General features: G+C 40.3%; 1 protein-coding gene across 1 annotated transcript in view; it reads left to right on the top strand.

Moving 5' to 3' along the window:
- Positions 1–22,358, top strand: part of LOC141199519 (electroneutral sodium bicarbonate exchanger 1) — a 265,649-nt gene that overhangs the window by 205,309 nt on the left and 37,982 nt on the right. The window contains exons 8-13 of the mRNA XM_073663223.1: positions 3,712–3,869; positions 10,405–10,492; positions 10,963–11,109; positions 14,077–14,177; positions 20,559–20,733; positions 21,200–21,333. Of these exons, the coding sequence (XP_073519324.1) occupies positions 3,712–3,869; positions 10,405–10,492; positions 10,963–11,109; positions 14,077–14,177; positions 20,559–20,733; positions 21,200–21,333 (803 nt within the window). The remainder of the gene's footprint in view (positions 1–3,711; positions 3,870–10,404; positions 10,493–10,962; positions 11,110–14,076; positions 14,178–20,558; positions 20,734–21,199; positions 21,334–22,358) is intronic.

Below are 22,358 nucleotides of genomic sequence, written 5' to 3'. Positions count from 1 at the left end.
CCATTTTATAGTGCTTTTGGAAGTGTGTTTTGGGTCATTGTCCTGCTGGAAGACCCATGACCTCTGAGGGAGACCCAGCTTTCTCACACTGGGCCCTATATTATGCTGCAAAATTTGTTGGTAGTCTTCAGACTTCATAATGCCATGCACACAGTCAAGCAGTCCAGTGCCAGAGGCAACAAAGCAACCCCAAAACATCAAGGAGCCTCCGCCATGTTTGACTGTAGTGACCGTGTTCTTTTCTTTGAATGCCTCTTTTTTTTTCCTGTACACTCTATGTTGATGCTTTTTCCCAAAAAGCTCTACTTTTGTCTCATCTGACCAGAGAACATTCTTCCAAAACGTTTTAGGCTTTCTCAGGTAAGTTTTGGCAAACTCCAGCCTGGCTTTTTTATGTCTCGGGGTAAGAAGTGGGGTCTTCCTGGGTATCCTACCTTACAGTCCCTTTTCATTCAGATGCCGACGGATAGTATGGGTTGACACTGTTGTACCCTCGGACTGCAGGGCAGCTTGAACTTGTTTGGATGTTAGTCGAGGTTCTTTATCCACCATCCGCACAATCTTGCGTTGAAATCTCTCGTCAATTTTTCTTTTCCGTCTTTGGAGATGGACTTGTAGCCTTGAGATTGCTCATGCTTCCTCACAATTTGGTTTCTCAAGTTCTCAGACAGTTCTTTGGTCTTCTTTCTTTTCTCCATGCTCAATGTGGTACACACAAGGACACAGGACAGAGGTTGAGTCAACTTTAATCCATGTTAACTGGCTGCAAGTGTGATTTAGTTATTGCCAACACCTGTTAGATGCCACAGGTAAGTTACAGGTGCTGTTAATTACACGAATTAGAGAAGCATCACATGATTTTTCAAACAGTGCCAATACTTTTGTCCACCCCCTTTTTAGGTTTGGTGTGCAATTATATCCAATTTGGCTTTAGGACAATTCTTTTTGTGTTTTTTCATTGAAGACAAATTAAATGAAGATAATAATACCAAAGAATTTGTGATTGCAATCATTTTCAGGAAGAAACGGAGTATTATCTGACAGAATTGCAGGGGTGCCAATACTTTTGGCCACCACTGTATACACATACACACACACACACATATATATATTCCATGCATTGGAATCGGAGGTGTACATACCATACGCTCACTGTGAATTCCCCAATAACTGGCCTAGTAGTGGAAGCAGCTGCAGCCTCGTCCATCACTCGTCAGTCAATTGCGTATTTGTCCTGATAATTGGAGTTGCGTTCCCTGACAAACTGGTGGCAGCAGTGGGATCTGCGCGACACCCCTGGCTGTTTCTTTGATGCTCCATATCATCCTTATTTAATCAATGGTAATAGATTGTGCCACCCCTTAGAGTGTATACTATTCACACGAGCAGTAAAGGTGGTCATAGACTGTAGATATCTGTTTACTGCTTGTTCATCTGACATCTACCTCCATTATCCCATACACATGCATGCTCGGCTTGGCTGAGCCTGCATATGTCCTGCATAGGAGAAAGCAGAGAATAAAAGGATCCAGTATCTAAAATTCAAACATGATCAATCCTTATCTTCTGATAATCAGTCCGGTAGAGGTCAGGAGGCCCCTATACAGTTTGAAAGGTCAGCCCCAAAATCTGCAGGATTTAGTCTGTGTATGAAGGCCTGCACCATTACAGTGAAACAAAGGCTACAAAAAAAACCTCTATGAAATATGAAAATATGAAATTTAGATAGCAGTAGTGTTATATGGAATATGCTTATAAAATTAAGGCACATAGTGCACAAATTGGCCAATTCATGAGAGCCCACCAGCCATGATAAGGTGAACGATTCTTTGCTGGGACACTAAACCTAATATTTATCAAACATGCCTCTCCCGTGCCAAAAACCTACAAATTTAAAGGGCAAGTAGGATCCAGCGCTAATTAAAAACAGCCTTCGGGCCGTGCACGTGTCAGATTTTTTTCCTTGGACACAGACAAGAAAAAAATCTCTGCATAACTGAGTTTGATCTGATATTCGGATCGCACTATGTGCAGTCCGATTTTCATGGATTGACAGAATGGAGATGATGGAGAATTTCTACAGTCTATTAGATTGCATGTAACAGACTGAAGCAATTCATTTCATGCCTCATAATTACTGGTGGGTTTTTAGAGACAGATAAGGGGATGCTCTATGTGAAGTTATGGGATTGCAAGGGCACCTTGTATTATAAAGGATTCGAAGATTGAAGATAAATAGATTTTCGCACAATTACACACAATTTTGAAAAATACATGCAAGAGAATATATAAACATTGAAGATAGCAAAGATGTACTATTTAATAAAAAAATATTAACCGCTTACAAGACAATACACATCTTATACTCCGCCTTCACATCTAGGGGAGTTCCAATACAACAGTCCACTCTAATATATTATTATCAGTAACAACATTCAGACCATTTTGTACTGTGGAATTTACAGAACTTCCCTGCCTAGACCCAGATGAACACCAGAACAGACCTACTATTCTTGCAGTTCCATTGGCTCCCACTTTCTTTTGTGCTAGCGGCAAAACCACTGCAGAAACATCAATCGGACAAAGAAGATGCTTCAGGAAAAACCCCACCTGTGTATTCCTGAAGCGTCTTCTGCTTCTACAATTATGCAGATTTACTGGCGTCTGAGATGGTATGTGCCCATAACCTTTGGAAAAAAAAACTTCCAAAATGCTTCTAAATCTCCTCCAATCCTCATGAAATGAAAAACTCCTCCAAATCCTCAACAAAAACAGTGTTTTCTGAAGCGATTTCAACTAGAACACTTGCTATTTTTGAATGCCTCAAAAAACTCATGTGCGCACATGCTCGCACCAATCCATTGAGTTCTTTTTTTATAATACTTTTTATTTCCCTCCATCTCCTCCTCAACACTTCAACTCATGGATCAAAAACTTTTTATTTTATTTTTTGATCTATAAATTGCTTTACATCCCTCAGTGGCTTTGTAGGCAACCACCTTCTCTGCCGATCCCCTTGTCCTTGTAGTATGTGTATTTTGTGCTCTCTTTAAAAAGATCTTAGTAGAAAATTATAAATTCTATACTATATGTCTTAAAGCACCACTCCAGTGTTTTGTTTTTGATACTTCAGTGCTGTAGAGGTGCTACTAAATTCCCTGACCCTAGTATTATACTCACCAGCCACTGTCTTCAGCTCTTCCCAGTGCCACTCTGGTTCCAATCCGCCATATCGTGTCGAAAATTTTGACAGACTGGAAGTCAGAGGTAACTGTCAAAAGCTCTCAATGTAGGTCTATGAGACCCTCGTTCCTGCTCTTGTAGACTTACACTGAGTTTTGACTTGTGGCTCACTCAGCATACACTGGAGCGATCCGCAGGTCACAAACTACAGAAGACCGACCGGAGCAGTGCTGGGAACAGACGAAGACGGCAGCTTGTAAGTGTAAGACTAGTGGCAGGGAACTTAGATTAGTTGCACCACTCCAGCTCTGCAATAAAAAAAAACGCTGGCGTGGTGCTTTAACTATATACAGAGTGCATTACTTTTACCCCCTTCTGTACTTTTACCAAAATGTATACACCGAATAACTGTTTTCCAAAGTGCATGGCAACGATAAAAATGAATAATTCCCATATTTAGTATAATCATAATTTTTATTTGTGGTTGTATATATTGTTCATCTTGTATTAATTTTGTGACTTTTCAAGGTGGATCTTCATTTCATGAAAAAAATACCTACGGGAGCAGAAGCCTCCAACGTACTTGTTGGAGAACTGGATTTCTTAGAACGACCAATCGTAGCCTTTGTCCGTCTATCTCCAGCAGTTCTTCTTACTGGACTGACAGAAGTCCCTATCCCCACTAGGTAAGATAGATCGTTCGTCCCATCAAATAACCAATCACAATTGAGTTGGTTTTTGAGGGAGCATCTGACAACATTCAGGAGGAGTGCATTTATATTTTGTGTATTCACAAATGCTTGCAATGTGTCTACAAACCGAGAATTACCCTTTGTTGCCACGTTTTAGGGCATCACCATAAAGGCTACAGAAAATAAGAGTCAAGTGAGAACCTGTCCCTTCCTAATTATTAGCAGGCGCTAACATAACAGGGCAGCGTCCGCACCCCAAGCACTCACTATTCTAGATGCATGACAAAGGAGTGATCTTTTTGTCTATCTCCTATTGTATCTATTTATATGACTTGCTAGCAGGTTCACAAAACTTGTTTCTTTTATTTCCATCCTAATTGCCTGTTTCATGCCAGCTCCTGAATGATATATTTGATTTGTTCGCTTTCTGTTAGGCTATCGCTGCTGAGATCTAATTCCACTTTCATTGCATTCTTCCAGCCAAACAGTCTCATTACCCCTTACCAAGCTGCCAAATTACCCTTTTATTTATGACATAATTACGTACATATTGGAGGTTGGAAGATGAACTCTGATTAATTAAGTTTATATTTTGCCAAATATATAAAAAAAGAGAAGTTGTTTAGGGATAGTCAGTGGATTGGTAGAGGCTCGTCCCTTTAAGGTGACAGATTAAATGTGCAATTACATCTCAAGGGCTGCGGGCCCTGTTAATGGCTAGTGACTTAATTCATCTGGCAGTTCTAACTAAGGCTTGAGCTTCACTGAAAATTGGCACACAATGGAAAGCCTCTTTCCTTCATGTAATTTCTCATCATAAGGCTGGACCAGTATGAAGAACAGCGGATACTGGAATTTAGATGGATAGGATCTGACTCGCATGGTATTACAGTGCTTTCATGTTCAGTGGTCCCGTCACTGGCTTGCGTTCGAACCACACGCAAAACGGGCTTCGGGTGTATGCGCCAACGAGGCCATTGACTATACCAGTGCTGACAGAGTCAACGTGTGCTTTGTCGTGTATAACTTTCGGGCTTGCACTACTACTGGAGGTGGACACCCAGACGTAGTAGACTGCGTCTGAGTAAGAACTTGCCTACTATATCTTACCAGTCATACCAGTTTTGATGGAAAAATAGTCAGAGCCTGTTATCTTGGATGAAGGTACAGACTCCCTGCTACCTCTAGACTCCACATAACATTATATAATTACAGTAGTGAGAGAAACTAAGTACATCCTCTTTGAATTCTACAGTTTTACAGATCAGGACATATTAATAAAAAATGTGGTTCATATAAGGTCCTAAAATTGGGTAAATATAATCAGATGAATAGCTATCCATGACAAATTACAGTGTTATTATTTAGTTAGCAAAAGCTAGGCTAAAATGCTGACAACGTGTGTGAATAATTAAGTACACCCTTACTGCCTTCCATAGGAATTAGGAGGGTAAGTAGCAGCCAGGTGCTGCAGAACAAATGCCTTTGATCAAATGTTCATCAGCAAATGTGACCGGTTCTGTAAAAGATTTAATTTTGGCATTTTGTTGGCCTCGAATATTCAGGTGCGTGTTAACCTCAGCGATGATCTTATACTATGGTCACATGAGCGTTGATTCTCTCTGCGAGAGAATCGGATCAAACTCTTGCCAGAGTTTGATCCAAGTGTCAGCATAGTGTGATCAGATTTACTCGGATGAGAGAATTACAGCACAGGTGAGGAGAAGATGGAGAACAAGATTTCCCCATCTTCTCCATTTATTATTATTGTTATTATTATTATTTATTATTATAGCACCATTTATTCCATGGCTCTTTACATGTGAAAAAGGGGTATACATTGCAAAATAATTAAAATAATCTTGAACAAAACGTGATGGCGACTGGTACAGGAGGAGCGAGGACCCTGCCCGCGAAGGCTCACAATCTACAAGGGATGGGTGAGGATACAGTAGGTTGGGGTAGGGCTGGTCGTGGAGCGGTATATTAGAGCGATGGTTAATGCAGGTTGTAGGCTTGTCGGAAGAGGTGGGTCTTCAGGTTCCTTTTGAAGGTTTCCACAGTATGCGAGAGTCTGATATGTTGGGGTAGAGAGTTCCAGAGTAGGGGGGATGCAATGGAGAAATCTTGTATGCGATTGTGGGAGGAGGAGATAAGAGGGGAGTAGAGAAGGAGATCTTGCGAGGATCGGAGGTTGCGTGCGGGTACGTACCAGGAGACTAGGTCAGAGATATATGGAGGAGACAGGTTGTGAATGGCTTTATACAGTTATATGAAAAAGTTTGGGCACCCCTATTAATCTTAAGCTTCATGTTTTATAAAAATTGGTGTTTTTGCAACAGCTATTTCATTTTGATATATGTAATAACTGTTGGACACAGTAATGTTTCTGCCTTGAAATTAGGTTTATTGTACTAACAGAAAATGTGCAATCTGCATTCAAACAAAATTTGACAGGTGCATAAGTATGGGCACCCTTATCATTTTCTTGTTTTAAATACTCCTACCTACTTTTTACTGACTTACTAAAGCACTTTTTTGGGTTTTGTAACCTCATTGAGCTTTGAACTTCATAGCCAGGTGTATGCAATCATGAGAAAAGCTACTTAAAGTGGCCACTTGCAAGTTGTTCTCCTGTTTGAATCTCCTCTGAAGAGTGGCATCATGGGGTCCTCAAAACAATTGTCAAATGATCTGAAAACCAAGATTATTCAACATAGTTGTTCAGGGGAAGGATACAAAAACCGGTCTCAGAGATTTAACCTGTCAGTTTCCATTGTGAGGAACATAGTAAGGAAATGGAAGAACACAGGGACAGTTCTTGTTAAGGCCAGAAGTGGCAGGCCAAGAAAAACATCAGAAAGGCAGAGAAGAAGAATGGTGAGATCAGTCAAGGACAATCCTCAGACCACCTCCAGAGAGCTGCAGCATCAACTTGCTGCAGATGGTGTCACTGTGCATTGGTCAACTATACAACGCACTTTGCACAAGGAGAAGCTGTATGGGAAAGTGATGCGAAAGAAGCCGTTTCTGCAAGCACGCCACAAACAGAGTCGGCTGAGGTATGCAAAAGCACATTTGGAGAAGCCAATTTCTTTTTGGAAGAAGGTCCTGTGGACTGATGAAACCAAGATTGAGTTGTTTGGTCATACAAAAAGGCGTTATGCATGGCGGCAAAAAAACACAGCATTCCAAGAAAAACACTTGCTACCCACAGTAAAATTTGGTGGAGGTTCCATCGTGCTTTGGGGCTGTGTGGCCAATGCCGGCACCAGGAATCTTGTTAAAGTTGAGGGACGCATGGATTCCACTCAGTATCAGCAAATTCTTGACAATAATGTTCAAGAATCAGTGATAAAGTTGAAGTTACGCAGGGGATGGATCTTTCAGCAAGACAATGATCCAAAACACCGCTCCAAATCTACTCAGGCATTCATGCAGAGGAACAATTACAATGTTCTGGAATGGCCATCCCAGTCCCCAGACCTGAATATCATTGAACATCTATGAGATCATTTGAAGAGGGCTGTCCATGCTCGGCGACCATCAAACTTAACTGAACTGGAATTGTTTTGTAAAGAGGAATGGTCAAAAATACCTTCATCCAGGATCCAGGAACTCATTACAAGCTACAGGAAGCGACTAGAGGCTGTTATTTTTGCAAAAGGAGGATCTACTAAATATTAATGTCACTTTTCTGGTGAGGTGCCCATACTTATGCACCTGTCAAATTTTGTTTGAATGGAGATTGCACATTTTCTGTTAGTACAATAAACCTCATTTCAAGGCAGAAACATTACTGTGTCCAACAGTTATTACATATATCAAACAGAAATAGCTGTTGCAAAAACACCAATTTTTATAAAACATTAAGCTTAAGATTAATAGGGGTGCCCAAACTTTTTCATATAACTGTATGCCATGGTTAGGGGTTTGAACTGGAGTCTCTGAGCAATGGGGAGCCAGTGAAGAGATTGACAGAGAGGAGAGGCCGGGGAATAGCGGGGGGACAGGTGGATTAGTCGGGGAGCAGAGTTTAGGATAGATTGAAGGGGTGCGAGAGTGTTGGAAGGGAGGCCACAGAGCAGGAGGTTGCAGTAGTCGAGGTGGGAGATGATGAGGGCATGCACTAGTGTTTTTGCGGATTCATGGTTGAGGAATGTGCGGATCCGGGAGAAATTTTTAAGTTGGAGTCGGCAGGAAGTGGAAAGGGCTTAGATATGTGGTTTGAAGGAGAGTTCAGAGTCCAGGGTTACCCCAAGGCAGCGAGTTTGAGAGACTGGGGAGAGTGGACAGCCATTGATGTTGATAGATAGGTCAGTTGGGGTGGTTGAATGAGATGGCGGAAAGATGATGAATTCTGTTTTGTCCATGTTAAATTTTAGAAATCTAGCAGAGAAGGATGAAATAGCGGACAGACATTGTGGGGTTTTGGTTAGTAGGGAGGAGATATCGGGTCCAGAGAGGTAGATCTGTGTGTCGTTGGCATAGAGGTGATAATGAAGCCATGAGACTCTATGAGCTGTCCCAGGCTTAAGGTGTAGATGGGTCCTAGAACTGAACCTTGGGGGACACCGACAAATATGGGGTGAGATGAGGAGGTGGTGTGTGAGTGGCAGACACTGAATGTCCAGTCTGTTAGGTATGAGGAGATCCAGGAGAGGACTACAGAGTAGTGTCGCTTGGATTTGGCGGTTAGTAGGTCGTTGGTGACTATAGCCAGTGCAGTTTCAGTAGAATGGTGCGGTCGGAAACCAGATTGTAGGTGGTCAAAGAGGGAGCAGGAGGAGAGGTGGGAGGACAGTTCAAAATGGACATGTTGTTCCAGTAGTTTTTCTACTGCCCAGGAGCTGTGGTATGATCAGACCATGTCCCTGTACGGTAAGACACAGCCATTACACAGTACACAGCATGGGCACATTTATAAGATTATCTCAGCACCGGAACATTTTTTTTAACACATCCAATTGTGGAAGTTATTTTTATGCCAAGATCTATTAAATAAAATGTACTTTGTTTGTGGGAAAAAGCCTTTAAGCAACATTGTAAAGAAGAGTGGGCCAAAATTCTTTCAGAATGATGTGAGAGACTGATAAATGTCATACTGAAAACCATTAATTCAAGTTATTGCTGCTAAATGTGTTTTTACAAGCTGTGGATTCATAGGGTTAATTTTTGATTCATTTTTCAAAAACGTCTTCTGCATTTTGTCCTGGTATTTTTTTCTTTATAAAGAATAACATGGTGTAATTTGCCTTGTGTTGCTTTTAACCTGTATTGTCCTAATTTTCAAACCTTCTAAGAACCAGATGTTTTTTTTTTTTAATTGTCTTGATACATAAAAGCATAGAATTTGTTTTTCTCATGACCCGTATCTACAGGCTAGCCCTGACATGAAGGTCAATTTTATGCTATTAATTTTGGAATAACTTGTGTCACATAAGACTATGAACATAAGTTTATAAACTTACACAATGTGTATTAATTTTAGCATTCAATTGTAAAGTAAATTGCAAACTAAAAGAAAATTGGAAATGTAGTATCCCCAAAATAAATAAAATTAGTTATTTATGTAAGGTTATGTTCACACCTGCATTTTTAAGTTCCCTTTCGCCGTTCTGTATTATGGAACTTGAACTGAAAGGGATATTCTCATCTCCAAGATCCTCTCCCAATATGTAGGAGGTGTAGTAATAATAATATTAGCGAATACCTCCAATTAGAAATGTAGTATAGTTTTTCTGATTCTCCATGTCTCTTTCCTCATGTGCAGGCATTGCAGGACCTTAGGTATCCATGGTTACGACCAATAGTAACTAGCTATCTAACTGTCACTTTATCAGTGGACGTAACTATGGATACCTAAAGTCCTGCAAAGCCTGCACATGAGGAAAGAGACATAACGAATCAGAAAAAATATACTACATTTCTAATTGAAGGTATTTGATAATATTATTATTACTACACCTACTACATATTGGGATAGGATCTTGGAGATGGGAATACCCCTTTAATGTACATTTGTCTTTTTTCATTTGTACGAAGTAACTGATCATTGACTTTCTGACTCCTGTTTAGTTCCTTTTTTGAATGAAACAAAAATTGCAGCTGGTTTCCAAAATTAAAAATTTGAGAAACAGATCTCAAAATGCTGGTGTGAACAGATCCTAACAAGAACTAAAATAAAGGGGTGCTACCAGCTCATACATTTGTCATATACACTGGATATGCCACGGTAGATCGGGGTCCAACTAATGGGACCAGCATCTATTTAGCTTACGGGGCCCATTCATGCTCTGCTTTCAGTGGGGAGGTTGTTGGAATTCCATTACTAATGACTGTAAGTTCCGACCACTACTCCACTGACAGCGGCACGCGTCGGGCCCTCTTCTTGAGAATAATGCATGTAAAATACATTTATGGCATATTCTATAGATAACACATAAATGGACGAGCTAGGAGTACCATGTTAACATTGAAAAATCTTTCAGATTAGTTATTTTCTCCTATTTCACCATATGCCTTTCAGATTTTTATTCATCTTGCTGGGGCCAGTAGGAAAAGCACAACAATATCATGAGATTGGCCGATCAATGGCTACCATAATGACTGATGAGGTATGGTATTCTGTATGTTAACCTAATGTTCCTATATGTGTGCATAACATAGCTTGGAGTGAAGTTTTGGGTAATCTGGGATATGTTGCATAATATTGCTTTCTTTTGATAACACATTGTTTTATATGATCAGTTTTATTGGTTTTGCCAAGAGCCTCTCACCAGGGTCAATCTTTGCTCTACCTCTTTACTTGTTAGGAAATAAACTAAAAATGCTTTCATTGTTCAGAATCAATATTTAATACTGTGTGGGTTCTCAATGCGTCATAGTGAACTAAATTGTCTTGTGGAGGTTGCTAAGGAAAGGGCATCATGAATGGCGCAGATCTCCATCTGTCAATAGCAGAGCAACCTGTGTTATGTATTATAATAAGGTTTAAAAGCCAAATCTGACCCTGATGACAGGATTCTATGAAATGTCAACCGGTGTCCTTACCAATTACTGTCATGAACTAATAATGCGTTTAAAGATTTTCCATGATGTTGCTTACAAAGCGAAGGACAGAGGAGACTTGTTAGCTGGGATTGACGAGTTCTTGGATCAAGTAACTGTGCTCCCACCAGGAGAATGGGACCCATCCATCAGAATTGAGCCACCAAAGAATGTTCCTTCTCAAGTGAGTGTCAGCATGACCGGATCTTCGTCGTACTAAAAATACATTTACTGTAACATCCAGAAAGTGAAAAATTAATTGGTCCTATGTAGATATATCCAGGCTTAATCACATATAGATCCATAGCTTGGAACTCAGTGCCCCCTTATGCATAATAGTAACAGCCTTCCCTCCCATTAATACCTTATATCTCAAACAGGGATTTTGAGGCCAGTTAGGTACCCGGCGAACTACCTGCCTGTTGTGTCTGGCGCTGTTCTCTGCCGGCACAGAGGGATCACAGACTGCTCATGCCCGCAATTAAGCTGCTTCCACTGAGGTCACATCCACAGAGCACCAGCTTCTCTTCCGGGCTGCTCTGTCAACGGGGAGTGACTGTCAACGTCATCCTGATTGATAGTTGACTCCCCGCTGCCTAATTGTGGGGAGCCGGCTGTCAACCAGCATGACGCCAGCAGGCACGCCCTGTCGACAGAGCAGCCTGGAAGAGGAAGTGCTGTTATGTTGACATGGAGCAACTGAATCGCCAGCAGGAGCGGTTGGAGACCTCTCTGAGCAGGAGCCGCTTAGAACAGACAGGTAGCTGCATCTGTTAGCAATAACCTGCTTGCTAATTTTTAGACCCGTAAAAAAAAAAATAGTCCTGGACAACCCCTTTAAGGTAACAACATCACATTAAGCTTCAGTGTGCAATCTTCAGAACAAAGCTCACAGTAAAGTGATAGTAAAGTGCTCTCACTCTTTCCCCTACCTGCCAAGAGGATTGGCACCCTAGCAGATGGCGCCTCCACTCGACGGCAACTGTCCCTTCTTACGCTATTAGAGTTAATCTTCATAAAGTGCTAGTGCCATCATATATAAACTCAACAGATGCCTGAATACTACTATATCATACAGTGTCTTATACTCAATGGAGAAGGGGTAGACGAGTATATAACAGATCATGGCATAACAAATTGGTAGGTCAAACATGGATAAAAATGGATAAAAAATGATGACAAATCAAAATAGTGACAGACCCAGTTTGATCTAGAAATCAGTCAGGTGGTCAATCTCTTTGGAATACAATAGTGACAACGACCTCCAAAAACACAGAGTCCTAAGTGAGGCTCATTGCCTGACCCAGAATCCAATTGTCAGGTAGCAAATTCATTTAACATGTGGAGAGTTCATATATTGATCATATATTAATCCACATATGATGCAGTTAAAGCTCATTACCATATAGCAATTGCATCCACATATGATGCAAATGGAGCTCATTACAATATAGCAAACTCGTGAAGCAAAAACATCCACATAGGAAAAAATTAAGGCTCATCACCATATAGCAAACTCAACGCGTTTCCCCTTTTCAAAGGTTCATCAGGATTGATGAAACCGGTAATATAATCAGAGCATTATGATGGTAACAAGAGTTTGTGCTCTCAGAGATGGTCTGCAATCTTCATTGCTTCTTTCATTTTAGGAGCTCCTGATATGCAATTTGTAGCATCATCCTTGCTTCAGATTTTTCTGTTGTTGGAGTATCTCTCCCAGTAATATAGGCTGGATATGAGGTTTGTGTGTATCCACAGTACTACTGCCTTCACTTCCTTTGGGGTATCAGCATTGCTCCACGACTGTAATTTCATCTCTATGAACTTTTCTCCTAGTTGATGGCCTGTTTTTTGTGCCCTCCAAGATACTCTCCCGCTCTCTGCTACAGATCTGTGTACAACCCTTCCATATCCCTCCTGCTATCTCTAACACAGAGAGGGAAGGGCAGAGATCCAGCAGGAGAAGAAGCTGTGACAGATTTATATCAGTTTTGCAAAAACACTCAGCTAGAAAAGGACTCACAAAACTCAGAGGCCGCATAAGGGTATGTGCCCACGTAGCATTTTACAAGCGTATTTTATACGGAATTTCCGCAGCAGAAACGCTTGGTAATCCGCACCCCATGGTCCCCAATGAGAATCCGCAAGTTCTATGCCCATGCTGCAGATTTTTCCGCTACGTTTTTGATGCGCACAAAAATCCGCAGCATGTCAATTAATTTTGCGTTTCCGCATGCGGAGTTGCCTTTTCAATGCAATAAAAAACGCAAGGCAATTCCGCACGTCGAAAACGCGCGAAAAACGTGCGATAAACGCTCGCGAAATTCCGCATGCGTTTTTCCAGGAAAGGACATGCGGAAATGAAGCGCAAATTTTCCGCTTCATTTCTGCAACGTGGGCACATAGCCTAACAGTAGAACATTTTTAATAAAAAACTATTTAAAAGCAGCTTAAAGGGTTTTCTGTTTTAATATTTTATCATTCTTAGGCTGGCAGAGGGTTCTAACAATACATTGGGCTGATATTCTTCTTTCCCAGCTCTCTGCCGCTGCCCCGGTGTCTATTTTCAGGCTGCAGTGAATTTATGACTACAGTGCACATCACCGCTGCAGCCAATCACAGACCTCAGCAGCTCAGACAATGTAGACTGCATGAAATGCTGAGCTTATTAATTGGCTGCATCGGTGATATGTACTGTAGATATGGTGTCATAGAGTGTAAAGGGAACTTTGGCAGCAATGGAGAGTCGATAATATTGCAGAAACAGGTGAGTACCATGTCAGTTTATTGTTTTAACCCTCTGGTAGCCTTTGGATGACAAAATGTTAAAGCTGGAAGTAAACAATAACAACAACAAAAATGATGTGCAATGGTATACATTGCCTTTAAAATCACAAGAATTTGCCCTGGCTACATCTATCCATGAGAAATATGATTTTACCGGCATTGTTATGCCATATTTTATAGTAATGGGATTGCTCATCTATCCGTGTAATGAACCGAGGTTGCGTTACAGTTCTGTAGAAGCTGCGACCATTTCCATATAATCTATCAATGTGCTATTCACAGAACAGTAACTGGGTAAGCAGTGGTGTGTTCCTCCGTAATTGCATTTCACTGTAAAAGGTTTTATTGCATAATCGTCCTTCAGGAGAAAAGGAAGATGCCGGGAGTCCCCAATGGAAACGTCTGTCATGTGGACCCGGAGCCGGAGCATGAGCACAGTGGACCTGAACTTCAGCGCACGGGGAGGTCAGTGAATGTGGCTTGTAATAATGTGAACCAGTGCCAGAAGCTCAGCGTGCACCCAGGAGAACAGTGTCACGTGTCGGCTCTGGCCAAAGTTATGTCCTGATTAATACAGTCTTATAGAAGGAAACCTGGCTATACATCATGGCAGCCGGAGTCTACAGAATAGATATGATTGGTGCCGGGAGGTGAAATTTCAGAATCTGCAAACTATTTCTACATAGCATGAAATACGTGGAGGTTTCACCTCTTCAATCTGTAGATGGATTTCTAGTTATATCCATGCATTCTTCATAGAATAGCAATTGTAGTAGTTTCCCTGACTACACTGCATTGTACTAATCCTCTGTTATTCCCAGAGGGGTACATCACTACACACTACATTATTTACTCAGTGCCAGCAGTCTTAGACTATATAGAAACATTCCCTATTTACCAGACAATGCCCAGTTGTCACTATTCATTCTTTCCAGGAGGAATAACAGAGGGATAGCATAATGAAAGTTCTACAGAAAGGTGATCTAGAATTGTTAATGCATGGTAATACAATCTTCCTGATATTCCGGAGGTAGATTTTTAATATTTTTTTTTATGGGATGAGAAATTGACACTGTGTGATGGCTCCATTTCCAAATTAAAACCATGCAACATTACTCATTACTTTGATATGTACAAACATGATGCAACCTCTCTCTGCAATTAATGAATGCATGAATTCCACTATTGTTATATGTGAAATGAAAATTAGTTGCTTGGTATACAATTTTGATCAAAAGTGTATAAACTCATTTACTAAGTCGCCTTGTCATTGGTAGATGGGTTATACCGTTTTCATCAAAAATGTCAACCAAGAGCCTCATATTTTATTGTGTGTAGCACTAGGCACTTGATGAACATTTTTGATCGAAAGTGTATAACCCATCTACATAGTAACATAGTTTTTAAGGTTGAAGGAAGACTAAGTCCATCTAGTTCAACCCATAGCCTAACATGTTGATCCAGAGGAAGGCAAAAAAAACCCATGTGGCAAACACTAAGCTCCATATTGGGGAAAAAAATTCCTTCCTGACTCCATACGGCAATCAGACTAGTTCCCTGGATCAACGCCCTATCAAGGAATCTAGTATATATAACCTGTAATATTATACTTTTCAAGAAAGGCATCCATGCCCTTCTTAAATTTTAGTAGTGAATCACTCATTACAACATCATGTGGCAGAGAGTTCCATAGTCTCACTGCTCTTACAGTAAAGAATCCCCGTCTGTGATTATGATTAAACCTTCTTTCCTCCAGACGGACGTAGAAGATGCCCCCTTGTCCCCGTCTCAGGCCTCAGAGTAAAAAGATCAGTAGAAAGGTCTTTGTACTGTCCCCTCATATACTTGTACATAGTAATAAGATCACCCCTAAGCCTTCGTTTTTCCAAACTAAATAACCCCAAGTGTAATAACCTGTCTTGGTATTACAGACCCCCCAGTCCTCTAATAACCTTGGTCGCTCTTCTCTGCACCCTCTCTAGTTCAGCTATGTCTTTCTTATACACCGGAGACCAGAACTGTACACAGTATTCTAAGTGTGGTCACACTAGTGACTTGTATAGAGGTAAAATTATGTTCTCCTCATGAGCATCTATGCCTCTTTTAATGCATCCCATTATTTTATTTGCCTTTGCAGCAGCAGCCTGACACTGGCCACTAAACGTGAGCTTGTGGTCCACCAATACACCCAGGTCTTTTTCAGTGACAGTTTTGCCCAGTGTTTTACAATTAAGCATATAATTATACATTTTATTTCCTCTACCCAAGTGCATTACAATGACAAGGTGACTGACTGTTAGTAAATGTGCTTATACGGTTTTGATCAAAAACGTAAACCAAGTAGCTCACATTTTTTTCTATGTGTAACAATAGTGGAATTTATATATTCATTAATTACAGAGTGTTGTGTGTGTATATTTGTATATCATCTACAGTCTACTCGCACCTGCATATTCATTGGATACTATAGTTAGTGCTGGCCTCCTCCTATACTTGCTGCTGCAATACTTTAATGTTTTCCTGATTAAAGATGACTTTTAGATTCACATATGAAGAATCTATCGTTAATTGCTCAAGCTATATTGTTAAGTTTCTTAGTATATAACAAGTAAACGTTTGCTCTAGATAGGGTATGGACTTACTTAAAACCACATTGCTACAAGAACTAAAGAAAAATCCCTTTAATCAGGCACCATATTGGGCAGTATGGTAATTATGATAGTCCATTGCTCGTCTGGAATCTCAAAATCCCAAAGCATAAAATTGATAAAAAAATAAAAAATAGACATGTCAAACTTTTATCCAACTTGCAAATCACACATTGCCAATTCATGTCAATGGATCCATGAAAAAAACAACAACAACCCAGATCACACATGGATGTCATCAGTGTAGCATCCTAGTGCTGTTAGTTTTTTACTGTCTGATGTCATTTCCCAAACTCCAGTCTTCACGCCCCCTCCCCCAAACATATCATGTTTTCTCAATTTCCCTAGTGAAGGAATCATCCTCAAGGTATTAGATATGATCCCATGTTCTTACTTGTGCTATACTAAGCAGATCCTGTAAACATGATCTGTTTGGGGGGTGGCGTGAGGCTTGGAGTTTAGGAAACCCTGGTCTAATGGGTAGGAGAAATCTGGAAGTTTTGTTTTTTGTGTATATAAAAAGTGGATGCCACCCCGATGGTAAAACCGGACAAATGACAAACAAACAGATAAAAGCCTGATCGGAATCATTGACTAAAAATTATTAATTTTTCTTGTATGAAAAAAAAGCAAAAGGAACAACTGAGTTATAAATGTTCCCTTTCACTACTTAAAATCTGAAAACCCTAACTTCAATTGACCCCAATATTATACTGTCTTGGTCTTCTTCACACGTCTGTGTTTAAACACGTATGTGAAAAAATGGTAACTGTGCCCTCAGTGTTTTAGATCTGTGTGTCATCAGTGTACAGTCTGTGTCTGTTCTTACCATCAGTGTGTCATCAGTGTTTGGTCCTTTTTTACCATCAGTGTTTTGGATCAGTATGTAATCAGTGAACAGTCCGTATATCCGTTTTTGCAATCAGTGTTTTGGATCCGTGTGTCATCAGTGTACAGTCCTTGTGTCCGTTTATACCATCAGTGTGTCCTCTGTGTTTGATGACACAGTGATAATAAAACGGACCAAACACAGACAACACACTGATAGTAAAAGCAGACCAAACACTGATGACACAGTGATAATAAAACGGACCAAACACAGACAACACACTGATAGTAAAAGCAGACCAAACACTGATGACACAGTGATAATAAAACGAATCAGTGTTTGGTCTGCTTTTACCATCAGTTGTCATCAGTGTTTGATCCGTTTTATTGTCACTGTGTCATCAATGTTTAGTCCATTTTATTAATACTGTGTCATCAGTGTTTGGTCCTTTTTACCATCAGTGTTTGGTCCTTTTTACCATCAGTGTTTGGTCCTTTTTTACCATCAGTGTGTCATCAGTGTTTGGTCCTTTTTACCATCAGTGTTTGGCCTGTTTTTACCAACAGTGTGTCATCAGTGTTTGGTCCTTTTTTACCATCAGTGTGTCATCAGTGTTTTGTCCATTTTTACTATCCGTGTGTCATCAGTGTTTGGCCTGTTTTTACCATCAGTGTGTCATCAGTGTTTGGTCCTTTTTACCATCAGTGTTTGGCCTGTTTTTACCAACAGTGTGTCATCAGTGTTTGGTCCGTTTTTACCATCAGTGTGTCATCAGTGTTTGGTCCATTTTTACCATCAGTGTGTCATCAGTGTTTGGTCCATTTTTACCATCAGTGTTTGCTCTGTTTTTACCATCAGTGTGTCATCAGTGTTTTTCACAGATGGATAAATAAATGACAAAGCTTTTCCTATCCTTTGCAGTGTTAAATACGGACAGTGCACTGACTGTACGCTGCTGCCATCCGTGTGCTATACATGTTTTTCAAAGACCCATAGACTTGTATTGGCTCATTTTCATCCGTGATGCTTGAAAAAAACAGACATGTCTTCTTGAGTTTTGCACAATCACACAGTCCGTGTAAAAATGGTCATGTGAATAGCACCATAGATTATAATGGGTATGTGTTCTGTCTGTGAAAATAAAAAGCGATAGAACACGTATGTGCAACACGGTTTAGCATATGTCCCATGTTCCCTGTTCTAGGAAACTGAGATCTAGGGAATGATTTAGGCTTGATTCATGATATGGCTCATTCGGCTCACTCACATACAGTTGAAACCATAAGTTTACATACACTATATAAAAGATACATATGCATGTTTTTCTCAATATCTGACATGAAATCAGAATAAACCTTTCCCATTTTAGGTCAGTTAGGATTACCATAATTTTTAATATTTGCCAAATGCCAGAATAATGAGAGAGAGAGTGAATGTTTCAAGGCATTTTTAATATGTACTGAAAAGTCAAAAGTTTACATACACTAAGATTACTATGCCAATTCTGGACTGCCCATATGATGATGTTATGTGTTTGGAAGCTGTTTTGGCAACATCTGAGTTAGAGACACACCTATGGATGTATTTTAATGCACACCTGAAACACACTGCTTCTTTGTGTAGCATCATGGGAAAGTCTAAAGAAATCAGCCAAGATATCAGGAAGAGAATTGTAGACTTGCACAAGTCTGGCTCATCCTTGGGTTCAATTTCAAGATACCTGAAGGTGCCTCGTTCATCTGTAAAAACAATTATACGCAAGTACAAACAAGATGGGAATGTCCAGCCATCATACTGCTCAGGAAGGAGACGGGTTCTATGTCCCAGAGATGAACGTGCTGTGGTCCGACATGTGCATATCAACCCAAGGACAAAAGCAAAAGACCTTGTGAATATGATGGTGGAAGCTGGTAAGATTGTTTCAATATCCACAGTGAAACAAGTACTGTATCAACATGGGCTGAAAGGCCACTCTGCCAGGAAGAAGCCATTACTCCAAAAGAAACATAAAAAAGCCAGATTAATGTTTGCAAATGCACACAGGAACAAAGACCTTAATTTTTGGAGACATGTCCTGTGGTCTGATGAAACTAAAATTGAACTTTTTGGGCATAATGACCATCGTTACATTTGGAGGAAAAAGGGAGAAGCTTGGAAGCCTAAAAACGCTATCCCAACTGTGAAACATGGGGGTGGCCACATCATGTTGTGGGGTTGTTTTGCTGCATGAGGGACTGGTGCGCTTCACAAAATAGATGGCATCATGAGAAAAGAAGATTATGTGGCAATACTAAAGCAACATCTCAAGACATAAGCCAGGAAGTTAAAGCTTGGGCGGAAATGGGTCTTCCAAATGGACAATGACCCGAAGCAAATTGCCAAAGTGGTAACAAAGTGGCTTCAGGATAACAAAGTCAGTGTTTTGGAGTGGCCATCACAAAGCCCTGATCTCAATCCTATTGAAAATTTATGGGCAAAGCTGAAAAGGCAGGTGCGAGCAAGGCGACCTACAAACCTGGATCAGTTACACCTGTTTTGTCAGGAGGAATAGGCCCAAATTCTGACCAACTATTGTGAGAAGCTTCTGGAAGGATAATCCCAAACGTTTGACCCAAGTCATTCAGTTTAAGGGCAATGGTACAAAATACTAATGAAATGTATGTAAACTTTTGACTTTGCAGTAAGTAATAAAAATGCCTTAAAACATTCTCTCTCTCTCATTATTCTGGCATTTGGCAAATATTAAAAATTTTGGTAATCCTAACTGACCTAAAACAGGAAAGGTTTATTCTGATTTCATGTTAGATATTGAGAAAAACATGCATATGCATCTTTTTATATAATGTATGTAAACTTCTGGTTTGTGGCTGCATATTCCAGATGTGATTTCACAGAGACACTTGGGGTTACTATGTCTGTACATGGGTTGTTTATTGATATTAGTGATATGAGATAGATAGATAGATATATATATTTAATATATGGTTAATTACCTAGAGAAAAGAGATGAGCAATAACTATAGAGAAAGAAAACAAAAAAGTTTTTAGTCCACATAAAAAATATTATACTTATAAGAATACAAGTATATTACCAATGTATTTCTATGATGTACCGTTGCCATGATTATAAATACCAGTGCATACATACCGTACAGTGAGCGCAGTAGGCCTATGTGATGGCGCACATTTGCTCTCGGCCCATCATCTGATTAGTGCCGTTGTGTATGTGGTCCGCCAGCGACCGGCACAATAACAGGAGGGTTATTCTCAGATTTCAGCTGTGGAGGCATGATAATCTGAACTTTCCAGAGTATATTGCCCCTGGTGATCTGCCTGGCAGTGAAGCACACTCTCTATTATTCATTGCAGGCTTTTTGGCGGTCTGGTGGTAGACATTAAAAGGAAAGCTCCTTGGTACTGGAGTGACTACAGGGATGCGCTGAGCTTGCAGTGTGTGGCTTCTTTCCTCTTCCTATACTGTGCTTGCATGTCTCCGGTCATCACATTTGGGGGTTTACTTGGAGAAGCGACAGAAGGTCGAATAGTAAGGAAATTCCATGTGCCTAATTCTGACTAGATCCATCCTCACCTATCTTCATGTTGATTACAAGCCCGCCTAGAAAACCTTGCTCATTAGATCAGCGGTTAAACTGCCATCACTTACCTCTAATCAGGATAATCCTGATCTTTGGCTTTATTTAAGCACCGAACGGATCTGCGCTCTGGTTAATGACCAATTAATGGCTTTACAGCTCAGCTTTTTCCACAATCTTAATGCTGGTTGTAATATACAGATTAATGAATATTCCCAATTATGCTACTGTGAAACTGATACATGACATTGCTAATTTACCAGCGTGGGCAAATCCCTTCTAGTAATAAATATATTGCAGCAATTCAATCCCATCTCCACATCCACACCGCTATTTCACGTGTCTTTTACATTAGGTTTGTATTGACGTGTTGTCCGCCATGTACTCTGACTAAACTGGTGTTTGTGCCCCCTACAGAGTGCAATCGAATCCCTGTTTGGTGCTTCTATGACCGGAATCGCCTATTCCTTGTTTGCTGGACAGCCCCTCACCATTTTGGGGAGCACGGGACCTGTGTTGGTGTTCGAGAAAATTCTTTTCAAGTTTTGCAAGTAAGACCAATTTTCTCATGCCTGGTTTATTAGAGAATTGTGGTCTGATTCTGAAATAAAATCAGATTATGCACAGTTTAGTAGGAACATAATCGTACGCAGAATAAAAAAAAAAGTATACTCCCTCAAATGTCATATATTATGTTTCTATTCATGTCAGTGTACTAAGGGTTAATGACCTATCATACACCGCACACAATTTTAAACCATACAGACCACAAAGTGGTTTCATATTGCCTGCGATGCTATATTTTTGTATATGTCCTACGTTTGTGGCCTTATGTGGTCTGTTCAGTTAGATTGATAATACGGTGCCCTGTAGAAATATATGGGCCCATACTGTACCTCAGCTATCACACAGATGCATGCAAAGATATTTTCTCATGACTTAATAAGATACCTCTGATCAAGCAAAACTCCAGCTTGTTCCATCAAATGCTATATTATGGAGACATTCTTCTCTAGAAACATTGCTTCTTTGGGAGAATTTGGTGCCACATGGAGACACCGTGGAAAAGCAGTCCTGCTGCATGGAACCCATGGACTCCTGCTGCTGCCATACCATGCTCCTTCAGGATGTCTCCATTTAATATAAAAAAAGAAAATGGAAAGGAATTAAAGGCCATCTATTAGTAGGATCAGCCCTCCTAAGGTGTCTATATGGGCATGTAGGTCATAAAAGGCTGAATAAAGTGATACCTTGATATCTGTGATCCAATGTCTTATTCCAGAGATATCCACATTTTTCTTAATATGTAAATGAGCTGTTAAGATCTATAGGCTAGGCATAGATCTCCCTGAGAATCTGCCTCCAGAGTTTATTATAAAAGGAAGGGGGCTTTACCAGTGTGAGACATGTAGATCAGGAGAGCAGACTGTCAGTTATTACATGTCTTACACTGGTAACGCCTCGTTTCATTTAAAATTATCCCTGGAAGCAAATTCTCAGGGAGATCAGTGTCCGGCCCATAGATCTTAAAAGCTCATTTACATATAAAAATAAAATGTGAATTTCTCTGGAAGAA

The sequence above is a fragment of the Phyllobates terribilis genome, unplaced genomic scaffold (assembly GCF_046119375.1).
Source record: "Phyllobates terribilis strain yellow unplaced genomic scaffold, ASM4611937v1 Scaffold_2__4_contigs__length_985480577, whole genome shotgun sequence".
Lineage (NCBI taxonomy): Eukaryota > Metazoa > Chordata > Amphibia > Anura > Dendrobatidae > Phyllobates > Phyllobates terribilis.
The sequence above is the reverse complement of the archived record's forward strand: the minus strand, read 5'-3'. Positions and strand labels throughout refer to the sequence as shown.